The 23,095-nt window shown below is 52.4% G+C and overlaps 1 protein-coding gene across 1 annotated transcript in view; it reads left to right on the top strand.

Annotated features, from left to right (window-relative positions):
* The first annotated feature begins 649 nt into the window (after window positions 1-649).
* The window catches only part of LOC144732856 (lysine-specific demethylase 5C-like), a 37,144-nt gene continuing 14,698 nt past the window's right edge, over window positions 650-23,095 (top strand). The window contains exons 1-16 of the mRNA XM_078614492.1: window positions 650-1,285; window positions 7,192-7,269; window positions 9,502-9,624; window positions 10,492-10,662; window positions 12,292-12,360; window positions 13,886-14,005; window positions 15,542-15,671; window positions 16,359-16,753; window positions 17,175-17,333; window positions 17,736-17,855; window positions 18,279-18,437; window positions 18,859-18,951; window positions 19,565-19,653; window positions 20,289-20,451; window positions 21,357-21,476; window positions 22,417-22,611. Of these exons, the coding sequence (XP_078470618.1) occupies window positions 1,139-1,285; window positions 7,192-7,269; window positions 9,502-9,624; window positions 10,492-10,662; window positions 12,292-12,360; window positions 13,886-14,005; window positions 15,542-15,671; window positions 16,359-16,753; window positions 17,175-17,333; window positions 17,736-17,855; window positions 18,279-18,437; window positions 18,859-18,951; window positions 19,565-19,653; window positions 20,289-20,451; window positions 21,357-21,476; window positions 22,417-22,611 (2,331 nt within the window). The 5' untranslated portion in view covers window positions 650-1,138. The remainder of the gene's footprint in view (window positions 1,286-7,191; window positions 7,270-9,501; window positions 9,625-10,491; window positions 10,663-12,291; window positions 12,361-13,885; window positions 14,006-15,541; window positions 15,672-16,358; window positions 16,754-17,174; window positions 17,334-17,735; window positions 17,856-18,278; window positions 18,438-18,858; window positions 18,952-19,564; window positions 19,654-20,288; window positions 20,452-21,356; window positions 21,477-22,416; window positions 22,612-23,095) is intronic.

The raw sequence follows: 23,095 nt of genomic DNA, 5'->3' as shown, positions 1-23,095 counted from the left end.
GCGTGGGGGTGGTGGGGTGTGCGCGTGCATCGCCCGCGGGGTGTGGGGGGGGATGCGCATGGGGAGGTGCGCGTGGTGTTGGGTGGGGGGGGCGCAGTGCACGCGGCCCCTTTAAACAGACCCCGTCGGGCCCGCTCACCCACACGCGAGCTTTGTGTATTCGTGCGCGCGATCTAGCGCCGTCGTAGAAACAAGCGCGGCCCGACCTCCGAGTCCACGCAAGCCGGCCACATTTCCCACGCGCGTCTCGTGTGGTGGTGATTGTTGTTGTTTTTGTTTTGTGTTCTCCTCGTTCCGAATAAACGATGCAAAACCCGCCCTTCGCGTCCCGCAAAAAAAAAAAAACATCAACAAAAAATGCGGCGTGCCAATAAACGGAACGAATTCTCGCGTCGAATCCCAAATGCGTCAACAACCGCACAGCCGTCGCGCAGTTCACACACCGCCATCACCACCAACAACAACAACAACAAAAATAATCCCCTTCTCCGTCCGCCGTAACGGTCGTAATGCGGCCCCCTTTCGATTTCCCAGCGCGGATAAGCCCAGCGCGCCGCCCGAGCCGCGCGCCCATTGGCCGAGCGCGCCGCCGCGTGACTCGAGCGGCACCCAATGGGCGTCGCCTTCCGCACGCGCGAGTGCAGTGGGAATTACAAAGCGGGGCCTAGGCACAGCCTGGAAGCCGCGGAGGCCGCTTTGTGTGGGCGCCCGACCGAGCGAGCGGATTTCGTTTCGCTAAAACATCACCAACGATTATAACGTTTTTTTATTAATTAGATTCTCTTTAACAATTTCGTCTTTTTAAACAAAAACGGGATTTCCTCCCTCCCTACCACCCACCCACAGCCGCAACTATCTCAAATGTATCATCCTTCCGTCAAGCGCCCGCAATACAGCAGCGCCACAGGAGATACATAATCGGCCACATTTAATTTCTTGTATCTCTTCCCGACGACACATTACTGAGCCGTTATTTTCGTTCTCCCTGTTGTTTGTTTGTTGGTGCTGCTGCTGCTTGACGGCAGCGATGCGGATTTAGTGCCGGCGTGCCACGGTGGCGACGGGGCACGATCAAACGACCGCCCTCACCTCCTCCTCCCACCCAACCACGCAGCCAAATCGACGACTGCGACTCGCGATGGGAGACCACGATGAGTTCACGGCGCCGCCAGAATGCCCCGTCTTCGAGCCCAGCCGAGAGGAGTTCGCCGAGCCGCTCGCCTTCATTGCCAAGATCAGACCCATCGCCGAGAAGACGGGCATCTGCAAGATACGGCCACCAGCGGTAAACAAAACGCCGCCGTGGGCTTTCATCCACTGCTGGATGAGTGGGTGGTGATGATGATGATGATGTGAGGCTTGCGTTCTCTTGACGCCTGCGAGAGGGGGTCGTGGGGTCTGGTGGGTAGGAGAGTATATTCGTAGGTTTTTTTCGGTAAAGTCACGTAGGTAAAAAAATTTAAATTAATAAAAGTAAAATAATTATTTTATTTTTACGTGACTTTTCCGAAAAAAAACCTAAGAATATGAATCGTTGCAGTCACGAAAGCTTCAAATCTAGGGTAGGAGAGTGTTTGTGTGTAGGGGGGGTGGAGGTGGTACATACTTCACCACGCTGGGGGGGGGAGGCGAGTGTGGGGATGCCCTCCGCGAGGATCGGTTTCGAAATGTTTGTTTTTATTTTGGATAAATCCGATGAGCCCCGAAGCTCTTTAATTTGTCCACACGACCAGTGGAGAGCGAGTCAGAACGTTATAGCAAACAAGACAACGTCGCACAATAGGCCTGTAAAGTATAGGAATGGTAAACAAACGCCTTTAACAAAAAGATGTACATACAAAACTAAGTAAATTTTAAACAAAAAATCTTGCCGGGTCAAGGCCCATTGAGCTATTCGCTTTTTTTCAGAAGAGACCTGGCCGCAGATGAGATAGCTCGACGAAAGTGTCTTATCACGTTGAAATGTAAAGCAACAAAATAATATTAAATAATGTCGTCTCGGATACTGATGGTAGCCGTGAGCGAGGGGGATCGAACTTGGGATCGATCGGCGGCGTGGTGCGAGATCCACAACATCGGCCATTTGCAAGATTGTGGCCCTCTCACAATAAACGCAGTGGTCGTGCAGTTTCATTGTCGATCCGCTGCTAGATGACTGCCTTCCCCTCCCCACCGATCTCCTCCTACACCTTGTCGTTCATTGGGGGGCTGTTTGGCCAGAGGGTTGGGATGGGGTGTGTGTGTGGGGGGGAGACTGGTTGTCAAAACGCCATTGATGTGACCCGTGGCCGGAAAAGGAACGCGGGGAGGTGGTCGGATTTCGTGGAACAACAGCAGTGCCGCTAACCACACTACATCCTCCCGCGGTGAGGCAGCAGTAGTCCAGACGACACTGCTGCTGCTGCTGTTGTTGTTGTCATCGTTCCACAGCTGGATGAGGGACTCCCCAATTCCCCCTCGTGCATCTGTGAGGGTCATGGAGAGGTTGTGGTGCGTGGCCGTACTTGACCATGTTTCGGTTGTGGTTGCCCTCGGATCGGTTCAAGATGTTGCCCGCGTCAGCGAGTCGAACTGAGTTCGCTGTTGCGTCCTGCGCACCTCCGATCAGCACGGTTCGATGCGTACGGTGCGAAAGAAGTTCAACATACATTACCGCCTGGCCCACCACTCCATACGTTGTGTGGCAATGTTTGTATGTGCTACAACAACCTGCCTGGCCAGAGCGAAGCCTTTTTTAACTATCTGGCCAGTTGCAGTGTTTACGTATCTGTTTACTGATGCACCTACCTAACCACACTTTGCCTACCTGTTCAACTACACTGCTTATTTAAATATCTGCCCACAAACCCCTTTAGTTTCAGACTTAGCGCTTGAGATGTAATCGTTCAATAAGGTAATCGACAAATTGAATATTTAACACCCCAGCTACGTGCATCGAATGGCGTGTGTAAGAAGGAATGTGTTTTTGGGGTAAATATATTCAAGTTGAATACGATCGATATCCTATTGAACACGAGAATGTTCCTGATCCTGTTAGATCTTGGAAGCTAAGCAGACTTGAGCCTTGTATAGTAGTGCTCGGATAGGCCACCATTATGCACGAAACAGGTCTTATAGGCTTCGGGGCAGCTTGGGGTGGGCAGGGATCAACAGCCATTGTTTCTTTACACTGCTCCAACCGCAGAGGTCGCAATCGGGTACCCGATACCCGTACCCTACCCAATACCCGGCTACCCGTACCCGGCCGTTTGCGACCCTGGTGCGGCCGGGTACGGGTAAGGAATCAAAACCCGTTTGGGACCTCTGTCCAACCGTCTGTGCACTTCCCACCTTCATTCGCACGCATTGACCAGGCGTGATGGGAAGTCACGGTGCGGTTAAATATCCCGCGTACGACCGCACGGGTGTCAGGAAGCCACCGTCCAGCAGCGGATTGACAGAGGGGCAAGTCACGTGTGGTGGGCTAACGCGTGTGAGTAATCCCTCCGCTTTCAAGGCGTCTGGTTAGCATGGAGAAGTAGGCCAAAATTCCCTCTGCATGGGTTCTCAGGAGCTTCCTGTTCTTGCGAAGTCTCCTCCACTGGCAGTGGACACGAGCAAGTCGCCATTTTTTCCAGTGGCTGATGCAGATGCCGAGCAACAATTACACATTTCGGTGGTTCAAGACCGATACCCGCGTCAGGAACAGCGGAGCAGTATCACTGTGATGATGTCTCCCTCGTATTTGTGGATCGTGCATTGCGTCGTTTTACGTTATATGGCCTGTTCTGGATGACCACAGTCGCACACTGGAGCATTTTTTATTTTCCGTTTGTGCATCAGGTATCCGCATCTGCTGCCATGGTTTGTGCCAGTGGATGTGGTTTAGGGTGGACCATGAGCTTCGTGGAAAATCACACCCAGGGATCTTCTGCGTTGGGTCATGAGCAAGTAAATTGCATGGCTGGCGTCTTTGCCATCGAGAGCAGGAGACGGAGGGAATCGCTGGGGAGGGGTGGGGGAACAGTTGTGTACACAACTCAGTTGTCAAACCAACCCAGAGACGAGGGGGGGGGGCATTCCAGATGCCGGAATGCCGGTGGTGCAGGCACACGACTGTGAATTAGCACTGAGGAGGTGGGGGTGGAGTGCCAGGGGAGGGGGGGGATAAGTCCCTGGGTGTGCCTGGAGAGTCCAGAGTTGTACCAAGGATGGGTGGGATTACAATTGTTATTGTTGAATCCGCAAGTCATTACAATTGCACAAGCGATGTTCAGTGCATTGTTTTCGTTATTGTCACGACAGTATACATTGACCCCAGGTCTGACGTGCAAACAGATTTTGCGTGTCTCTGTGCTGAGCCGGTCTTCAAAATCAGAATCTTTACGTAGAACGCGGGAGGAATCCGATGAGGTTTGAAGCTATTTTTGACGGATGTATGGTTATAGGCGGGTTTGTAGGTGCTGCCCAAACAGTCTGTAGGCCATGTTGTGGGTCACTTCCTTTGTTAGCATGTGCACAGAGTGTTGGTGGAGAGGTTACGAACCCGGTTGCCAGAGTTCAATTGCCGATCATCATCACCCAAATGTAACATTGGCGTATAATCTTTATATTGTGTGCACAAGACGTAAATAATAATTTATCGCGCGCGTGATGGCGATGCGTGTAACGTTTGTGTAAGAATCGATTCTTATTGATAAATCGACACATTGTGTTTGTATCGTATTGCAAGTCGAGGTAGAGTGCAGTGCTGTTTGTGTCAGTCTTATAAATCAATTCACTGTTCCCTACAGCAGGCCTTCATTTGGATAGACAGCTTTTCTTGGGTTTTTACATTTGACCCTTGCCCCGTGGGTAACAGCGTGGCACCATCTGTCGATGTTAACCATCCCGCAGTGGTCATCATTAGCATCATCATCAGAGCCACGTTCTGTCCACTGCTGAACGAAAAGCCTCGTCACGCTGCCGCCGTCTCTCACATGTCATGATGCGAGAATCTGTCCAGCTCCGAACGCACGAGGGGTGATCTCATTGTCTGTTTAGACCACGGGCCGTCCATCCCTTGTAGCCGTGATGTGTCCTGCTCAATCCCCCGCTCACTTTTCCAAAGCGGTTCACGGGGTGTCTCCAACTCGCGCACGTTCTCTCTTAACACCCACGTGTTCCTCTTTCCATCTCGGAGTGCAACTCAAAGCGTGCGTCTGTCCACAGATTTTAATTGAGAGAACGAGAGGAGACACTTGGATTAGAGGGGATCGGCAAGATACATCATAGTGACTGCTAATACTATATATTTTAATTTTACCAGGTGAGGCGCACTGACCTATGTAGCTTTTATTAATAAGCGACCTGGCCGCAAATTATAGCTCAATGAAGTGGCTTATCACTTGGAAACTTTAGCAGCCAAATATCCTAAACAGAGGAGGGGGAAACGCGCCCAAGAGGGATACGTCAACCGCGGAGACGGAGCGAACGGGATCACGTTTCTGTGCACGAGCAAGATAAAATGATTCTCACATTGCAGGAGCGTGTGACAGGTGGGGTTTTGGGTGGTTTTGTGGAGGCTGTCATCCGGCAGTGGATTAATCGTGGCTGAAGATTGCGATGTATCTGTGCTTCTTCTGTGCACTTTTGGGGTGGGGTGGAGCGGGAGGCAGTAATTGCAAGGTCGGCCTCGCGAGTTCCCAAGGGCAAAACGGTAGCGGGTAGGCTCAGCCGCAGTGTGGTTGTTCTCCTCGTTATCTATGTGTGGCCTTCCTTGTGTCGTATGACGCCAGGAATTTCAGGCATTCCGGCTCTTGTGTCTCAAACGCGGCCATCATGGGCCCCCAGGGAGAGACGCGTAGAGAGGCTAATAAGTTTATTTAACAACGAGATGGAACGCAATCTGTAAATTTAACATGAGCTTGACCCAGACGTCTTAATGTTTACAGCTGCGAGTCCCCAACACGGCTGTTGTGAACCCCCGGGTAGAGAGAACAAAAATATGTGCCTAGTGCCTCGGAACCAAGCGGTGTGTGCTTATTGCTTGACATGGCCATTATGAACCTGAGAGCGACAGACACACCCGACCAAACGCGAGGGTTTCGAACCACACAATCTTAACAGTGCTGTCTCTCACGACCGTTACGAACCCTGTGTGAGAGACAAAGATAAAGATCCCCCGTATAGCCTTAACAGACTGTAGGGGCAAGTGCTGTTAGCGAGCACCTATGAAGGCCGGAACGGTACACGAACGAGGGGGTGGGTGGCCAGCACCACGCCCGACCGCCTTTGTCTCCCCAGTGGCGATGTTTACACACCGCACCAGGTACTCATTTAAGGCTGAGTCGACCTAGGGGAGGCCCAGGACCGGTTCAGATAATCGTCACCGGTGTTAGCTGTGAGCGGGAATCGAACCCGGGTCGCCAGGTTCATAGCGCAGCGCGCTAACCGCTACACTACCACTCCCCATAGAGATAGAGAGACACACACACACACACTCGCACCTAGACTCACGGCTTGAACCCAGGCTTTGAGGCGCGACACTCAGACCACCCCAATGTACCATCTGCTTCATTCTTAAGTAGAGAACTTGTGGCCTGCGGGCCGGATACGGCCATGGACTTAAAATTCATACAGCCCGCGATTCAATTTTATACTGCCTGCGGCCTACCACTTTGAAACGGCCCACAAGTCATATTTATGCGTCACTGCAGGCACATTAGGGGGCACTGATGGGGTAGTAGAGGGGCAATGTTGTCAACCTGGCAACAGCACTGGCAGCTTCTAATTTTTTTTAGTTCTCGGTCGCTTTTGTCACTGCAATAGGCCTCTTGCATTGACAGAAGTGACAGGTGTGGTGTGTGTGTACGAATGTGTGCATAGTAGGGGGCACAGATGGTGCATCGGCCAGTCATCTCAGTCAGTCAACCCATGGTACCTAGGTCTGTCCCGTGACCTCCTGCCAGCGGGTGTTTGACACTTCACGTGGCCTTAAAGTGCATATTGCCCGCCACAAGCGCCGTGGTGACATCACCGCCGCTTAGTGTTGAATGGCGGTTCTTGTTGTTGTTGTTGAATGTGTGCTTGCCCTTTCCATCCACAGTCATGAAAGGTTTCCCCAACCCTGGCTCACTTCGCCGTCCGATGTGCTCTTCTTTGGTGACCGTCGGTGTGTGTGTCTGTCTGTCTGCGCGTGTCTGTCTGTGCGTGTGGTGCTCGCCGCTGCAGGACTGGCAGCCTCCGTTCGCCGTTGACGTCGACAACTTCCGCTTCACGCCCAGGATCCAGAGACTCAACGAGCTTGAGGTTTGTGATTGAAAACTAATTTCTTTATTACTGCTTTTTGTGTTTAGTTGGTTGCCCTTCCACACACCTCCGATTTAGCACTGTTGCCTACGTACGGCACGAAAGAAGTTCTACGTACGTACGTGCCGCACCACCAAGCTATTGCCTTGGGTTACTTTTGAACGCTAATCCAGCAGCTCCGTCCATCTTGTCTATCGTGGTGAAGCGTGATAACGCTTGTTACAGGATGATCCGGTACGAACGAAACTTCAGTATTACATTGTGTTGCTATGAAAAAAAAAACCCCAGCGTTAAAAGGTTTTTACAAAACCACTAAAAGGAAGTCCTTGCTCCCCCCCCCATTATGCGGATGTCATCAGTCAGTGCCCCGCGTGCCACCGTCTTGATGTGTGGCTTTAAAGCTCAACGTACTTCTTCTTGGTTCTTTCGGTAAAGTCACGTAGAAGGGAAATAATAAAATAATACAAATAAAACATAATAAAATAATTCTCACGACGTTTCGGCCACAACGCAAGCAGCCGTCCTCAGGTGAAGAACAGGTCTGTCGGAAAGACAGTGTGTTGAATGAGACGCTGTCTTTCCGACAGACCTGTTCTTCACCTGAGGACGGCTGCTTGCGTTGTGGCCGAAACGTCGTGAGAATTGTATTTTATTATGTTTTATTTTTATTATTGTATTATTTCCCTTCTACGTGACTTTACCGAAAGAACCAAGAAGATAAATCTACCTCTTGAGTTTCCTTCAAGTGACCTCTGGTTCATACGCGGTCGAGGGCAGATCTTCACACGAGCACTGCGTATGAGAGCGATGCTCATTGCGCGGCAGTCAATGCGACGTTATTGATTATCCGAGCTGGAATTCAGCCAAATGAAATGTTCATTCGTTCATTTCTCAGTCCGCTTGTCCTGGTGAGGGACGCTGCGGCGGCGTGTCGAGTAGGTCGGTCCAGACCTTCCTTTCCCTGGCGACAGACTCTAGCTCTTCCTGGGTGCTAGAGCCAAATGAAATGCAGAACCAAAATTAATGTGATGGTTTGGTTGCGCAGCCATCGATGACGGAGCTAAGCCCATCAACTCGTGGCACTTGAGAACCCGGTTTAATTACAGGCCGTGGCCAGAACCTGGTTTGGGACCCAGGATCTCAGCGGTTCCCGCTTGGCATCTCTGACATCGGAGCCACCCGGCACCCTCTGGCATCGTTGATTCAACTGTGCGTACACCCGGTTGGGTCTTTATAAACAAAGACCGGGGAGGTTTAATTTCGATTTAAAGCTTTCGTGACTGCAGGGATTCATCTTCTTGGTTCTTTCGGTAAAGTCACGTAGAAGGGAAATAATAAAATAATAAAAATAAAACTTAATAAAATAATTCTCACGACGTTTCGGCCACAACGCAAGCAGCCGTCCTCAGGTGAAGAACAGGTCTGTCGGGAAGACAGCGTTTGAATGAAACACCCCAGACTTTCAGACTCTATCTTCTCGACAGACCTGTTCTTCACCTGAGGACGGCTGCTTGCGTTGTGGCCGAAACGTCGTGAGAATTATTTTATTATGTTTTATTTGTATTATTTTATTATTTCCCTTCTACGTGACTTTACCGAAAGAACCAAGAAGACCGGGGAGGTTGGCAAGAGTTGCTGACTTGCCACTTCCACCCCCCCCTATGCCTCCCGCCTCTCTCTGCCTGGTCACCGAAATCGCTATGGTGCGGAGAGACTTCCCTGGGATTTCTTGCGATCGTTGTAGTGCCGTACGGATCACTTGCCAGTGGCTTGATCATGCCCGACGGTGATGCTGTGGCAGAGGTCGCAATCGGGTACCCCATACCCGTACCCTACCCGATACCCGGCTACCCGTACCCGGCCGGGTACGGGTACCCATTTGCGACCCTGGTGCGGCCGGGTACGGGTACGGGTAGGCCGTGAGTCACTGGTGAGTAACTGTTTGTCACTCATTTCCCAATGTCTTGTCTCTTCTCACAATTCAAGTTCCTAGAATCAACCCACCCGCGCCTGCAACATGGCTTCATCCCAGAGGTCGCAATCGGGTACCCGTACCCTACCCGATACCCGGCCGGGTACGGGTAGCCGGGTATCGGGTAGGGTACGGGTACCCGTTTGCGACCCTGGTGCGGCCGGATACAGGTACGGGTAAGGAATCAAAACCCGTTTGCGACCTCTGTGCTGTGGCTGCTGCTGCGGCTGATGATGGTGGTGACGATCGCTCGCCTGCAGGCTCAAACGCGCGTGAAGCTCAACTTCCTGGACCAGATCGCCAAGTTCTGGGAGCTCCAGGGCTCCACCCTGAAGATCCCGATTGTAGAGCGCAAGACACTCGACCTCTACACACTCAGCAAGGTGAGGACGTGTGTGCGTGGGATGTCGGCGGCGGCGTCAGCAGCATTATTAGCACTCGCACTGTCAGCTGCTGCAACCATCATTGCTTGACGGTTAATATTTGAGTGCGGTATGATGATGTGTTCTGTACAGGTTTATTGTTGTGCTTATGAGAAGATGATGCTGGTAAAGCGTTGAATGCAGGGAGATTTGGTCGTAACTAGTGATGTTTTTCTTTTGTGTGCTTCTGTTGACTGGTGACGTCTGCTTGCGTGTTTTGTGCGAGTGGCTGTGTGTGCATATGTGGATCGGCAGCATAGTGGCTAGCACATTTCTCTCTGAACCCAGCGCCCCGAGTAAGATTCCCACTCGTGACCAATGACAGCGGCGAGTATGTGAAACTGGTCCTGGGTCTCCTTGCTCAAATCGGCCTTAAACAAGTACCCGGCGTGGTGTGTAAACATCAGCACTGGGGAGACAAAGACGGCTGGGCATGGTGTTGGCCACCCACCTCATTCGTGTGCCGTTTCAGCACTTGCCCCAACAGTCTGTTCGAGGCTATACGGGGATCTTTGCCTTTGTGTATGCATGCACGTGTGTGTGTCTGTCTGTGTGCTTGTGTATACACGCGAAATGTGCTCACCACTACACTACCGATCCTCGTATAACAACAACAACAACCGCCATTCGCCACTAAGTGGCGGTGACGTCACCACGACGCTTGTGCCAGGCCATATGCACACACAGGCACACGCACGCACACGCAACCAGACGTCATCAATGTCTCCGTGCCTATGCGGCGCCGTGCGTTTGCACCACTTTCCGTTGCCATCGACGCCGTCACCACCGACCTCCCCCCCCCCGCCACCCACCCCGCCTTTTGCGCAGGTGGTGATGGAGGAGGGCGGCTTCGAGTACCTGAGCCGCGAGCGCAAGTGGGCGCGGGTTTCCCTGCGCATGGGTTACCCGGCGCACCGCGGCGTCGGCTCACTGCTGCGCTCGCACTACGAGCGCATCCTCTACCCCTACGACCTCTTCCATGCCGGCGTCAGCCTCCACGTGCGTGCGCCCCGCTCGCTCCCTCCCCTCGCTCGCACGCTTGCCAGCACCGACACCGCGAGCCCAGGGCTTGGTGCCGGCCACACACCCCCACCCCCTCTTGAACCCCGCCGGCCTTCGTATAGGTGCTGCTAGTTAACGCCACGTGCCCCAACAGTCTGTTAAAGGCTATACGGGGCACCTTTGTTTTTGGTAATAGGCTCTGGGCTGTGTGTTTAAGCCTGAGCAGCTGTTCTCACCACCACCACCACCTGTGTTTTCTTTCGCGTCTACACTTGCAGCTCTGTCCCTCCTCAAACAATTAAATATGTTGCGTGTAGTCGTCGTGAAGCGACTGACTTTGTTGGGGTCTCCTCTGGTCTCATTATTTTTTTTCGATGTCTCTTGTAGTTCCCGTCCGTTCTTCTGTCTCCCCCCATGTCTCTCTCTCTGAGTCTTTACGTCTCTATGTATGCGCCCTTTTCCTCTTTGGCTTTCTCACTTGGTGTTTTTTGTTATGTCTCTTTTCCTCTGTTTGACCTCTCAAAGTTTGTCTTTCTCTCTGTCTCTAGGGCTTGCTCCCCCACCCCCCTCTCTGCACACGGCTTCACCTAAGCATTAAGATAGTGCTGCCTCTTCTTATCTTCCCAACCCCCTCTGTCCTTCCCCCACTCCCCCCACCCACCCCCCGAATCTCACTCAGCCTCTCCTCCTAAAACATTTCCATTGTTGCACCATTCACAATCAAAATCTTTCTCCTGGAGGAATCCGATGAGCTATAAAGCTTTTTTTCACAGATGTCCATTAGGGGCACACGGGGTAAGAACGTTACAACAACAAACAAATAAAAAAACACGATCGGGGTGCAGAGTACAAGAAAGGTCAACAAATCTCCCAAACGCTTTCCAAAAAAACCCTAACCATCCCCACCATATCTACCACAAGAGCCCACATCTGGTATCAATTATTAAATTGCAATTAGCTTGGTTTGGCTGAGGTTACGTCTGCATTGGGATTGGAATTTATTAAGAAGTCGGCAATTAGGATTGTAATCGAAACCAGGTCTGCGGCCAACCCGTTCGCGCCGTAGCCGAGGGGGGAACGGCAGACCAAGAGAACCGCGACGCGCTGCGTGACGCGCACTCCGCATAATCCTCTAGCGGGTGCCACCCGTGACAAGATGTTAAGTGTCTCGCCTGGTATGCAGGAGGTCATGAGTTCGATCCCGACCCTGACGCCTGCTGCTGTATATTTGGAGTTTGCGTGTCTCTCTCTCATCATCATCACGGTGGCTGGGAGATGTTAACTACCTCGCCCGGTGTACAGAAGGTCGTGTGTTCACTCCCGACCCTGTCGCCTGTATATTTGGAGTTCGCATGGCTTATCTGCCCGTGGTCGTGTGGATTTTTCTCCGGGTCCTCCTGTTTTTTCCTCCACATTTAGTCTCAATTTGCGTTCATAGTGTATTTATCTGCTGTACATTTCCACATGTTGAGCCATCATTTGGTATCGCCTGGTCGCTTCTGAAAAAGAGCCTCTATAGCTCAGTGGGCCTTACCCAGTAAAATAAAAAAAATAGTTTTATAGTTTGAGTTTAAGTTCGGTAAATATTCGTGGGTGACTCGTCGGCCCTGCTCCGTGCGTTCGCAGACGCTCAAGAACCTCTCCAAGCAGAAGCTGCCGCTGTCTCTGGCTCGTTCCGCCGCTCCCACCGACAAGGTAATGCCGCCGTTTTGCCATCGAAGGTCTTCCCACAATTAAAAAAAGAAGAACACTTGATAACCCACAAAGTGGCGAGATGTTAACGCCCTCGCCTGGTATACAGGAGGTCGTGGGTTCGATTCCGACCCTGACGCCTGCTGCTGCTGTATATTTGGAGTTTGCGTTTCTCTCTCTCATCATCATCACGGTGGCTAGGAGATGTTAACTACCTCGCCTGGTATACAGGAGGTCGTGGGTTCGATTCCGACCCTGACGCCTGCTGCTGTATATTTGGAGTTTGCATGTTCTCTCTCCCCCCGTAGTCGCATGGATTTTTATCCGGGTCCTCCGGTTTTTCCCTCTGCATTTACAAACATACGTTTAGAATATTTGGCTGCTATATGTGTCCACGTGATAAGTCACTTCGTTGAGCTATCATTTGTGTCCAGGGCGCTTCTGAGAAGGAGCTATATTGCTCGGTGGGCCTTACCTGTTAAAATAAAAAAAATTGTTAAAAAAATATACAAAGCACTTTGATTGCTTATTGGTTTCTGTTTGGGGAGGGGGGAGGGGGGGCGTTGGTGACAGGAGGAGCCCCGAGGCAGGACCTGTTTGGATATCGCTCGCCACTGATGTTGGTCATAGCCCAGAATTGAACTTGGGTCCACCGGGTTTGTAGTGCAATGTGCTAAGCACGACGTCACCGTGCAAAAATCCCGTAATAAAAAAAATTACCAAATGTGGTTCGTCGGGTTTTTTTTGCAGAACGACCATTGAGTGTTTCTGGGTCTAATAACAGGAATTCCCCAAATGTAAAAATATTATTTTTGTAAAAAGTTTTTTACTGAAGTGGTACATAACTCTTGCAAAGCAAGGGGAGCAGTAGCACTCCATATTATAACCGGGTCACCCGAGTTCGATTCCCAGCGAGGGCTAATGCCAGCGGTGAGCTTTACCTGAACTGGTCCTGCCTCCTCCCTTCGCCCGTCGCGAACCCGTGCTGACCAGGGTGGTGAGGTATGGTCAATCAACACCCACGACCAACGGGGCAGAACATTGAATGTGGGGGAGACCTTCATCCAGCAGTGCATAGACCACGTGCTTATAGTTTACGACAGTGTGTGGAGAGGCCTTTCATCAAGACGGTGGCTGATACGACGATGATGATCATAATGATAGTTGTGGGGAGGCTTTGATGGATAGCCCCTGGCTGTTGGCGATGGTGTGCACACGTGGGGAGCGGTGGTGGTGTCGTGGTTAACGTGTTGCGCTCCGAACCCGGTGACCCGAGTTCGATTCCCGCTCATGGCCAGCGCCAGTGATGATTATCTGAACCGATCCTAGGCCCCACCTAGGTTAACTCGGCCTCAAATGAGTACCTGGTGCGGTGTGTAAACATCGCCACTGAGGCGGCCACCCCACCCCTTCGTGTGCCGTGCCGACCTTCATAGGTGCTCGCTAACAGCACTTGCCTTGGCGGTCTGTTCGATGCTAATCGGGGGATCTTTGCACACGTGGGTGGTTGCGTGCTCTGCGGATGCAGCAAGACGACGTGGGGGAGAAGGACAAGGAGTACAAGCCGCACGGCATCCCGCAGCGACTGTCGGTGCAGCCCTCCAAGACGGACTGCTACGGGCGGCGTGCCAAGCGTCTCAACACCGAGGTCTCCTCCACTTTGACCTCCCCGTCCCTCGACCCCTACCCGGAACGGAGCTACGTGTAGCCCCATCGTTTATATTTTTCTATATTTTAACACCGTTGCTGAGCACAGCCCCAATGGCCCCGAATGTCTTATTCTCGACTTAATAGATTCGAGTAGAAGCAGAAAGAGAAGTCTTCTTCTTGGTTCTGTCGGTAAAGTCACGTAGAAGGGAAGTAATAAAATAATAAAAATAAAACATAATAAAATATTTTTTAAATAATAAAAATAAAACATAATAAAATTATTTTATTATGTTTAATTTTTATTATTTTATTACTTCCCTTCTACGTGACTTTACCGAAAGAACCAAGAAGATGAATCCCTGCAGTCACGAACGCTTTAAATCGAAAAAGAAAAAGAAGTGTCGTGACCCGCAATGTGGCGAGTGATTGAATGATCGGGTGAGCGAGTGATTGAGTGCGAGTGAGTGACTCGAGTGAGTTGGTGAGTGTGTTGTTACGACCTGCAAGTGCGGTGGTGTCGAGTTGGCGTGTGATTGAGAGGGTTGAGTGAGCGAGCGAGTTGGTGAGTGATTGTGGATGAGGCAAAACAGGTAGCCCTTGCCATATGTGAATGAAATCGGTGACTGAGAGCCAGTGAGTGAGTGGAGTGAATCGGTGAGCGCTGGATCAGCGATCAACCTGACCGCTTTGTGTTCAATCCTATGTGGAGTGCTCTCGCCAAGAATAATATCTGTCAATCCAACAGCATTTGTTTATCAAGCCTGAGTGTTGATGAGACCCAGAAGGCCGAAGCTGGTCCTGGGTCTGCCTGCTTAAACAAAAGCTGCTGCGTGATATGTGTTTGGAAAGCAAGTAGGCAGATGGAATAATAAAAATGGAATTACATTGAAAAATATAAGTGAAACGTTTGAATTTTAAAAATTACAAATTTAAACTCAAAGTAACAACTTGTTTTGAAACAAAACAAACTAATCGTCTTCACTTTTATTATCATTGCCTCCGTCACCCGAACAACTAGGACACAAACGAGGAGTGTAAACGTGACCCGTGTCTGCCTGCGTGTGCCTGTCCTTGCCTGCCTGCGTGTGTCTGCGTGTGCCTGCACGTGTGTGCGTGTGCCTGTGCGTGTGCTTGCGTGTGTGTGTGTGTGTCTGCGTGTGCCTGCACGTGTGTGCGTGTGCCTGTCCCTTGCCTGCGTGTGCCTGTCCTTGCCTGCCTGCGTGTGCCTGCGCGTGTGTGCGTGTGCCTGCACGTGTGTGCGTGTGCCTGTGCGTGTGCCTGCGTGTGCGTGTGCCTGCGTGTGCCTGTGTGTGTGCCTGCGTGTGCCTGCACGTGTGTGCGTGTGCCTGTCCCTTGCCTGCGTGTGCCTGTCCTTGCCTGCCTGCCTGCGTGTGTCTGCGTGTGCCTGCATGTGTGTGTGTGTGCCTGTCCCTTGCCTGCGTGTGCCTGTCCTTGCCTGCCTGCCTGCGTGTGTCTGCGTGTGCCTGCACCTGTGTGCGTGTGCGCGCATTGTCCCGCGCCCGTGCCGCGACAGCCCGAGCCAACGGAGGCCGACATTGCGAGCAACCCTGAGCTGAAGAAGCTGCAGATCTACGGAGCCGGGCCCAAGATGATGGGTCTCGGACTCATGGCGCGCGAGAAGCTGGGCGCCAGCAGGAGGAAGGGTGAGCGCCATGGCCCGCTCATCGTCAACGTCGTCATCCTCATCGTCGTGTCGTTAAGATTGTTCCCATCACTCTCGGCATCACTGTCGGCATAAAATTATTTCCCTTTATTACTGCTAACCCTACTCCCTTCCTTTGATGCTGCTAATCCTACATAATGCACGGACATAATATGACTTTGAGACGCCCCCACCTCCTACGCATTCCACAAGTAGTGACTAATCCCATATCTGCATTTTCCATAAATATGCTAAATTCCTCTTGATATGCGAATTCCTTTGTCATGGCGCCCTTCCCCCTCTAACCCAGCTTAAATATATGCTGCTAAGCTTGGTGGTGTTCATTCAGACGCTGTCTTTCCGACAGACCTGTTCTTCTCCTGAGGACGGCTGCTTGCGTTGTGGCCGAAACGTCGTGAGAATTGTATTTTATTATGTTTTTTTTATTATTTCCCTTCTACGTGACTTTACCGAAAGAACCAAAAATATCACCATCTTTGTCAACATCAATTAATTGGAAGCGTCTTTGACATGACTAGAGTGCCTGACATTCACTTTAAAGTCATTTGTTTCTCGCTCGCGAATCTTCATGCTCATGCGGCACAAGCCCGCAGCCACCCAGCCGATGCGCGTAGCTACAACTCAACGAGAGCCGTTTGCCGTTCGTTTTGTGTGTTGCCTTTCAAAGACGGTGACGTTAAGCAGGAGCCGACTGTGGCGCCAAAACTGGAACCGGCGCCGCCGCCTCCACCTCCGCCAACACCACCACCGGCGCTGGCAGCGGACGGTGGCGAGAACTGTTCCAAGTTGGAAGATTCGGCGGGGGCCGGCAAGCAATCGCTGGTCCCCTCTCCCTCTCCGCCGGTACTGGCTCGTGCCGAGCGAGCGGAGCAGGCCTGCAAGCAGGAGCATCCGTCCAGCCCGGTCGTCATCTCCGACGATGACGACGACGACGGTGACGGTGGCGGCGGTGCCGGCGAAGCGAGGGGCGGTGGCGCTGCAGAGGAACGGAAACTGGAGGGTGCTGCTGGTGCTGGCGGCGGTGGCAGCGATGGCGCTGCTGTTGATGGATCCGTGGAGCAGGTTAGTCGATTCCGTCTGGTTGGGGCCAATCGGTAGTGGCTGATATCTTGTTAACTTGCGCCATGTGGGATTCTCAACGTCTGATGTGAAGTGACGAGTGATTGTCGTTGCGATTATAGTAAATTGGAAATGACTTGTCTCCGCCATAGGAATGTGGAATTTAAAGCTTTCGTGACTGCAGGGATTCATATTCTAGGTTATTTCGGTAAAGCCACGTAGAAGGGAAACAATAAAATAATAAATCGAAACGTCGTGAGAATTGTATTGTTTTATATTTTTATTATTTGATTGTTTCCCTTCGACGTGACTTTACCGAAAGAACCTAGAATATATATAGCGATGGTCGATGACTTTTTCCCAATGCCCGTTTGCCGAATGTAAATCACCGGTTGTCCGGTCGCGGTTTCCCGTCGTGACACAGAAGGCAGAGGCTGCGTGCCTCGTGTGCGAGAGCGCCGTTGCCGTGGAGACGATGCTGCGGTGCAGCCGTTGCGGAGACGGGTACCACAGGACTTGCCTCGTGCCGCCCCCCCCAGAAGCCGCCAGCGTACACTGGCGCTGCCCCAAGTGCATCGCCGAGGTACCGCGTGTCGTACGCTACTTACCAAAATGTCTCGCGGATTTAGCTTACAGAAGTTATGAAAATTCTCGTTAACACTTTGATACAACGCCCTCGTATTTGTGTTATTGTTATTCTGTAAGGCAGCGATGATGAGGGTGGCGGCAATGTCACCGCGCGTGTGTGTGTGTGCGTGCCCGCGTTGGGAGCAGTGGCGCAGCAGTTACCGTGCCCACTCACGGCCACCATCACCAGTGACAATTATTTGAACCGATCCTGGGCTCCCCTTAGGTCGGGGTGGTGCTGGCTACCCACTGTGCCGTGCTGCCCTTTCATTTGTGCTACTCGCTAACAGCACTTGCCTCAAAAGTCTGCTCGGGCTAAACGTGGATGGGGGATCTTTGTCGTTGTGTCTGCGTACAGGAGTGCAGCAAGCCACACGAGGCGTTTGGCTTTGAGCAGGCCACCAAGGAGTACACGCTGCAGAGCTTCGGGGAGATGGCCGACACGTTCAAGGCGGACTACTTCAACATGCCCGTGCACGTGAGTGGCGCTCCGCTGACTCTCCTGGCATGTCGGGGGGGTGGGTGGAGGAGGGAGGCCGACACACCGGGCACAATGTACCAGTCCCAGAAAATTAAACGAGAGAATTTCGATTTAAAGCTTTCGTGACTGCAGGGATTCATCTTCTTGGTTCTTTCGGTATTGTCACGTATAAGGAAAAGAATAAAATAATAAAAATAAAACATTAAATAATTCTCACGACGTTTTCCTTATACGTGACTTTACCGAAAGAACCAAGAAGAGAGAATTTAAGTTTTTTTACGATGACTTCCATGTCCAATCTTCGTAATGTCTGCTCCACCTCCGCTTTTATTTTTATTATTGCTCCGTGCCGGGTTCCCCTGCGGCGGCTCGCTCGTTCACTCGTTCACTCGCTCGTTCACTCACTCTGCGCGTGCGCAGATGGTGCCGACGGACCTGGTGGAGCGCGAGTTCTGGCGCTTGGTGAACAGCATCGAGGAGGACGTGACGGTGGAGTACGGTGCCGACATTCACTCGCGCGAGTTTGGCAGCGGCTTCCCGGTGCGCGACCAGGAAAGGATCCTTACGCCCGAGGAGGAGGTGGGGGCACAGCACCGACAGCGCCGCCGACGCCGCCACCGGCGAGCGGGGGGCGGTGATCGGTGACGGCGGCACGTTCAGTGACAGCGCGATGATGAGCTGGCACGCTGACGGCTTGGCTAATGAGATGGGACATTGATGAGATAACGCAGTGGTGGCATGATGATGAGAAGCTACACTGATGGCACGATGCTGAGATGTCAGCTGATGGCACGACGATTGGCGATCGGGGGACGGCACGATCAACGTTCTGCGTGTTTGCGTGTGCGTGCGGGCACGCTCTTGCGTGTGTGCTTTGTGCGTAAATGTTTTTGCACGTGTTTGCGTGCCCGCGTACACGTGCGTGCATGTGTTAGCGTGCGTGCCTTGTGCTGGTGCGCGCGTTTACGTAGTGTGTTTTGCGTGTGGGTGCGTATCCCAGACGTACGTGGAGTCGGGCTGGAATCTCAACATCATCCCCGTGCACGGGCAGTCGGTGCTCGGCTTCATCAACGCAGACATCTCCGGCATGAAGGTCTGGCTCGACAGCACATGCACACACGTGTGTGCGGTGTGATCTGTTTGTTGTGTCTGTGCTGTGGGGGTGCGTATATACGTGCTGTGGGATGCGTGTGTATGTACTGTGTCTGTGTATGTATGCAGAACTTCTTTCACACCGTGCGTAGCCAACCGTGCTAACCGAAGGTGGAGGGAAGGACAACAGAAAGTTGTTGCAGTGCGTGTGGTGTGTGTGTGATTCACGTGTTTTGTTGCACGTGTGCTGTGCGTTGCGTGTGGGTTCATGTACGTGTGTGTGCAAGTGTGGGTCGCGGTGGCGTAGTGGTTGGCGCACTGCGCTACCAACTTGGCTCACTAACAACACCAGTGATGAATATCTGAATCGGTCCTGGGCCTTCCCCCTAGGTCAACTCAACCCTAAATGAGTACCTTGAGCTGTATGTCGTAAACATCAGCACTGGGGATACAAAGGCGGCCAGGGCGTTGTTTCTGGCCACCCCACCCCTTCCATGCCTTGCTAGTCTTTATAGGTGGTCGCAAAATTGCAAGCATGCAATGCTAACCGGCGGGTGACCTGTGCGTGTGTCTCTTTGTGTGCCTCTTGTGTTTTTGTGGGCGTGGCAACGCAGGTGCCCTGGCTGTACGTGGGCATGTGCTTCTCTGCCTTCTGCTGGCACATTGAGGACCATTGGAGCTACTCCATCAACTACCTGCACTGGTGAGACGACACTTACACCAGGGGTGGGGGGGTGGGGCACTCGTCGGTACCCGAGTGCCGAATAAGGACTTTCAAATACCCTTGGCGGGGCGGCCACACGTCAATACTTGCGCACCGTGGCACGGGTGACCGAGCTCGCCGAAATGGGACATTTCGGTGCTGTTGCCAGGCTGGCGAAGTCCCGTCTCTCGTGGCCGATCAGTGCCGCTGGGATGCTTTCGGGCTGTTCCGAGGTGGTTAGCCTCATGTGGCGGCGGTGCCCTGGGGAAATGACGTCACGGGCTGAATAGGGGCCAGTGGGTCACAGGTTTCCCAATCCTGTCTTCATGGATTGTTTGTGGCTCATCTCTTCCTCCCCACCCCCCCTCTTTCTCATCCTTTTCACCTCTCCCACCTCCACCACCACCTCTCCTCATCCTCCACAAACCTCTTCCTTCAAATCAACTCCTCCTTCATTTCCATTTCTCTTCCCCCATTTCCTCCAACCTCATCAACTCATCCTCCTACTGGCTCTTCCAACTTCATGAACTCCTCCTTACTCTTCCCTAAACATCACCAACTCTTTCTCCTCGACTACATCAACTCCTCCTCCCCGTGTCCTCCTGTCTCCTGTCTCCACCTCGTCCCTGGGGCAGGGGCGAGCCAAAGACGTGGTACGGCGTGCCGTCGCACGCGGCCGAGCACCTAGAGTCTGTGATGAGGAAGCTGGCGCCGGAGTTGTTCGAGTCCCAGCCGGACCTCCTGCACCAGCTGGTCACCATCATGAACCCCAACCTGCTCATGTCGCACGGCGTGCCGGTGAGTGCCAGCACGGCACCACCTCCCGATAGAGCCTCTCCCTGTGGTAGAGCCTCTTGCGTTAGAGGGTCAAGCGCGCTACCAGACTAGACCCGGGCCATTCGGGCATCCCAAGTATTCGATTAACGTCACCGATGCGCCGGCTCGGTTACTCAACCAATCGGAAGTTAATTCCGCAATGAAACCGGAATGGAACTGAAAATGCCCCGGGGGGAACTTTCACAAGTGCTCGTGAACAGCACTTGCCCCAACGGGCCTATACGTCTACAGTGGGGGGAACTTTGTCTTTGTTAGCAATGCTAATACTTCTTCTTGGTTCTTTCGGTAAAGTCACGTAGAAGGGAAGTAATAAAATAATAAAAATAAAACATAAAATAATTCTCACGACGTTTTGGCCACAACGCAAGCAGCCGTCCTCAGACGCTGTCTTTCCGACAGACCTGTTCTCCACCTGAGGACGGCTGCTTGCGTTGTGGCCGAAACGTCGTGAGAATTATGTTATTATGTTTTATTTTTATTATTTTATTATTTCCCTTCTACGTGACTTTACCGAAAGAACCAAGAAGATGAATCCCTGCAGTCACGAAAGCTTTACATCGAAATATAATATAATATTATTATTTTATTTCATTATAATATTTTACTATGTTTTATTTTTATTACTTTATTATTTTCCTTCTACGTGACTTTACCGAAAGAACCAAGAAGATAAATCCCTGCAGTCACGAAAGCTTTAAATCGAAATGCTAATACTCGCAACGAGCCTGCGTTGCGGTTGTGGTTGCGAAGGCGAGATCCGGGTTGTGACTGCGTGGTTGCGGCGGCGGCGGCGGTGGTGGTGGTGGTGGTGGTGATGGTGGTGGTGATGGTGGTGGTGGTGGCGGTGATGGTGGCGTGGCGAGCAGGTGGTGCGGACGAACCAATGTGCGGGAGAGTTTGTGGTGACGTTCCCACGGGCCTACCACAGCGGATTCAACCAGGGGTACAACTTTGCCGAGGCCGTCAACTTCTGCACCGCCGACTGGGTGGGTCTCGGATTTTTGTTTACCTTTCCTTATAATTTGCACACCGATCGGGTTTTTGTTTTGTTGCTTTCACTGGATATCTGTGTTTTAAAGAGCTTTATAGCTCATCGGATTCCTCCGGTGTCAATAAATATTCTGATTCTGATAATCTTGTCCTCTCTGCTCTACATTTTCCTCTTGTCTGTTCATTGTCCTACTCTTGCCCTTTGTTATTCCGCCCCCCCCCCCTCCACGATTCCTGGCCACGGCTGAATATTCGATAGAACCGGTGGCTGGGCCTTCTCAAGGTCGCCTCGTTGAAAACCTCACCCCCCCCCACCCCCGGGGAGACGATCACGGCTAGAGGGGGCGTAGTTTTGCTGCCCGCACTGCCCCATCAAGTGCCGTGTCGGCCTTAATAGGCACCTGCTAACAGCACATGCCCCAACAGTATAAACGTAGCCTATGTGGAGATCTTAGTGTTTTTTTATGAAATGCAGTTGTGATACCAATGTGAACCGTGAAATGTAATGTCTTATACCCATGGGAACTGTGAAATGCAATGACCTATACCTATATGAACTGGAATTTTAACGCCATATAGCAATGCGAAGTGTAAAATGCAACGACCAATTAAAAAGCCACCCGGAGGGGCGGGGGGGGGTACGGTTGTAAATGTTTATCTCGGCAGCTGCCTACGGCCGCATCACCCCCAGAGGTCGCAAACGGGTTTTGATTCCTTACCCGTACCCGGCCGCACCAGGGTCGCTAACGGGTACCCGTACCCAGCCGGGTACGGGTAGCCGGGTATCGGGTAGGGTACGGGTATCGGGTACCCGGTTGTGACCTCTGATCACCCGTCGCTTGTGCCGTGCCGGCCTTAAAAATGCGCTCGCCGATGGCCGCTCGCCCCCAACAGTCGTCACCGCGGGGCTAAGCGTCGCGTGCCCTGTCGCCGCAGCTGCCCATGGGCCGCCTGTGCGTGGACCACTACCGCCGGCTGCACCGCTACTGCGTGTTCTCGCACGAGGAGCTCATCTGCAAGATGGCGTCGGACCCCGAGGGCCTGGGCCTCAACCTGGCGGCGGCCGTGCACAAGGAGCTCTTCATCATGGTGCAGGAGGAGCGCAAGCTGCGCCGTGCCCTGCTGCAGCGGGTAACGCCAGCGCCGCCGCCGTCAGCCTGCTGCACGCGATAGCGGAACTGCAAGTGTGTGTGCAGGTTGGGGGGGGGGGGGTGCGGAAGGAAGGAAGGAAGCGATGCAGGGGGTGATGTAAGAGCAAAGTATGGGAGGCATGGATGCAAGGGATAGCGCAACAGTTGGGGGCGGCTAGTGAGATGGGAGATAAGTTGTAACAAAAGGAGCTTGGGGTCGCGAGGTAGGAGATGGTGTATCTGCCACGTGTGCGGTGGTATCGGGGCAACGATTTAACGGCCAGGTCAGGGTGGTGCCGCGGGCGAAAATGTAACAGCAGTCTGGGTCGGGCACTTATTCAGATGATAGTGCACCAGCGATGGGGGAGGAGCCGATTCAGGAGATGTTTCAACAGGGAGGGAGGCACGACTGATAACACGACCTGACATCTTGTACACAGTGAGGTGGGGGCTGCATTACAGATGTGACATCACGTTATTGATTC

Source organism: Lampetra planeri, chromosome 44, assembly GCF_965212315.1.
Source record: "Lampetra planeri chromosome 44, kcLamPlan1.2.h2, whole genome shotgun sequence".
Lineage (NCBI taxonomy): Eukaryota > Metazoa > Chordata > Hyperoartia > Petromyzontiformes > Petromyzontidae > Lampetra > Lampetra planeri.
The sequence above is the reverse complement of the archived record's forward strand: the minus strand, read 5'-3'. Positions and strand labels throughout refer to the sequence as shown.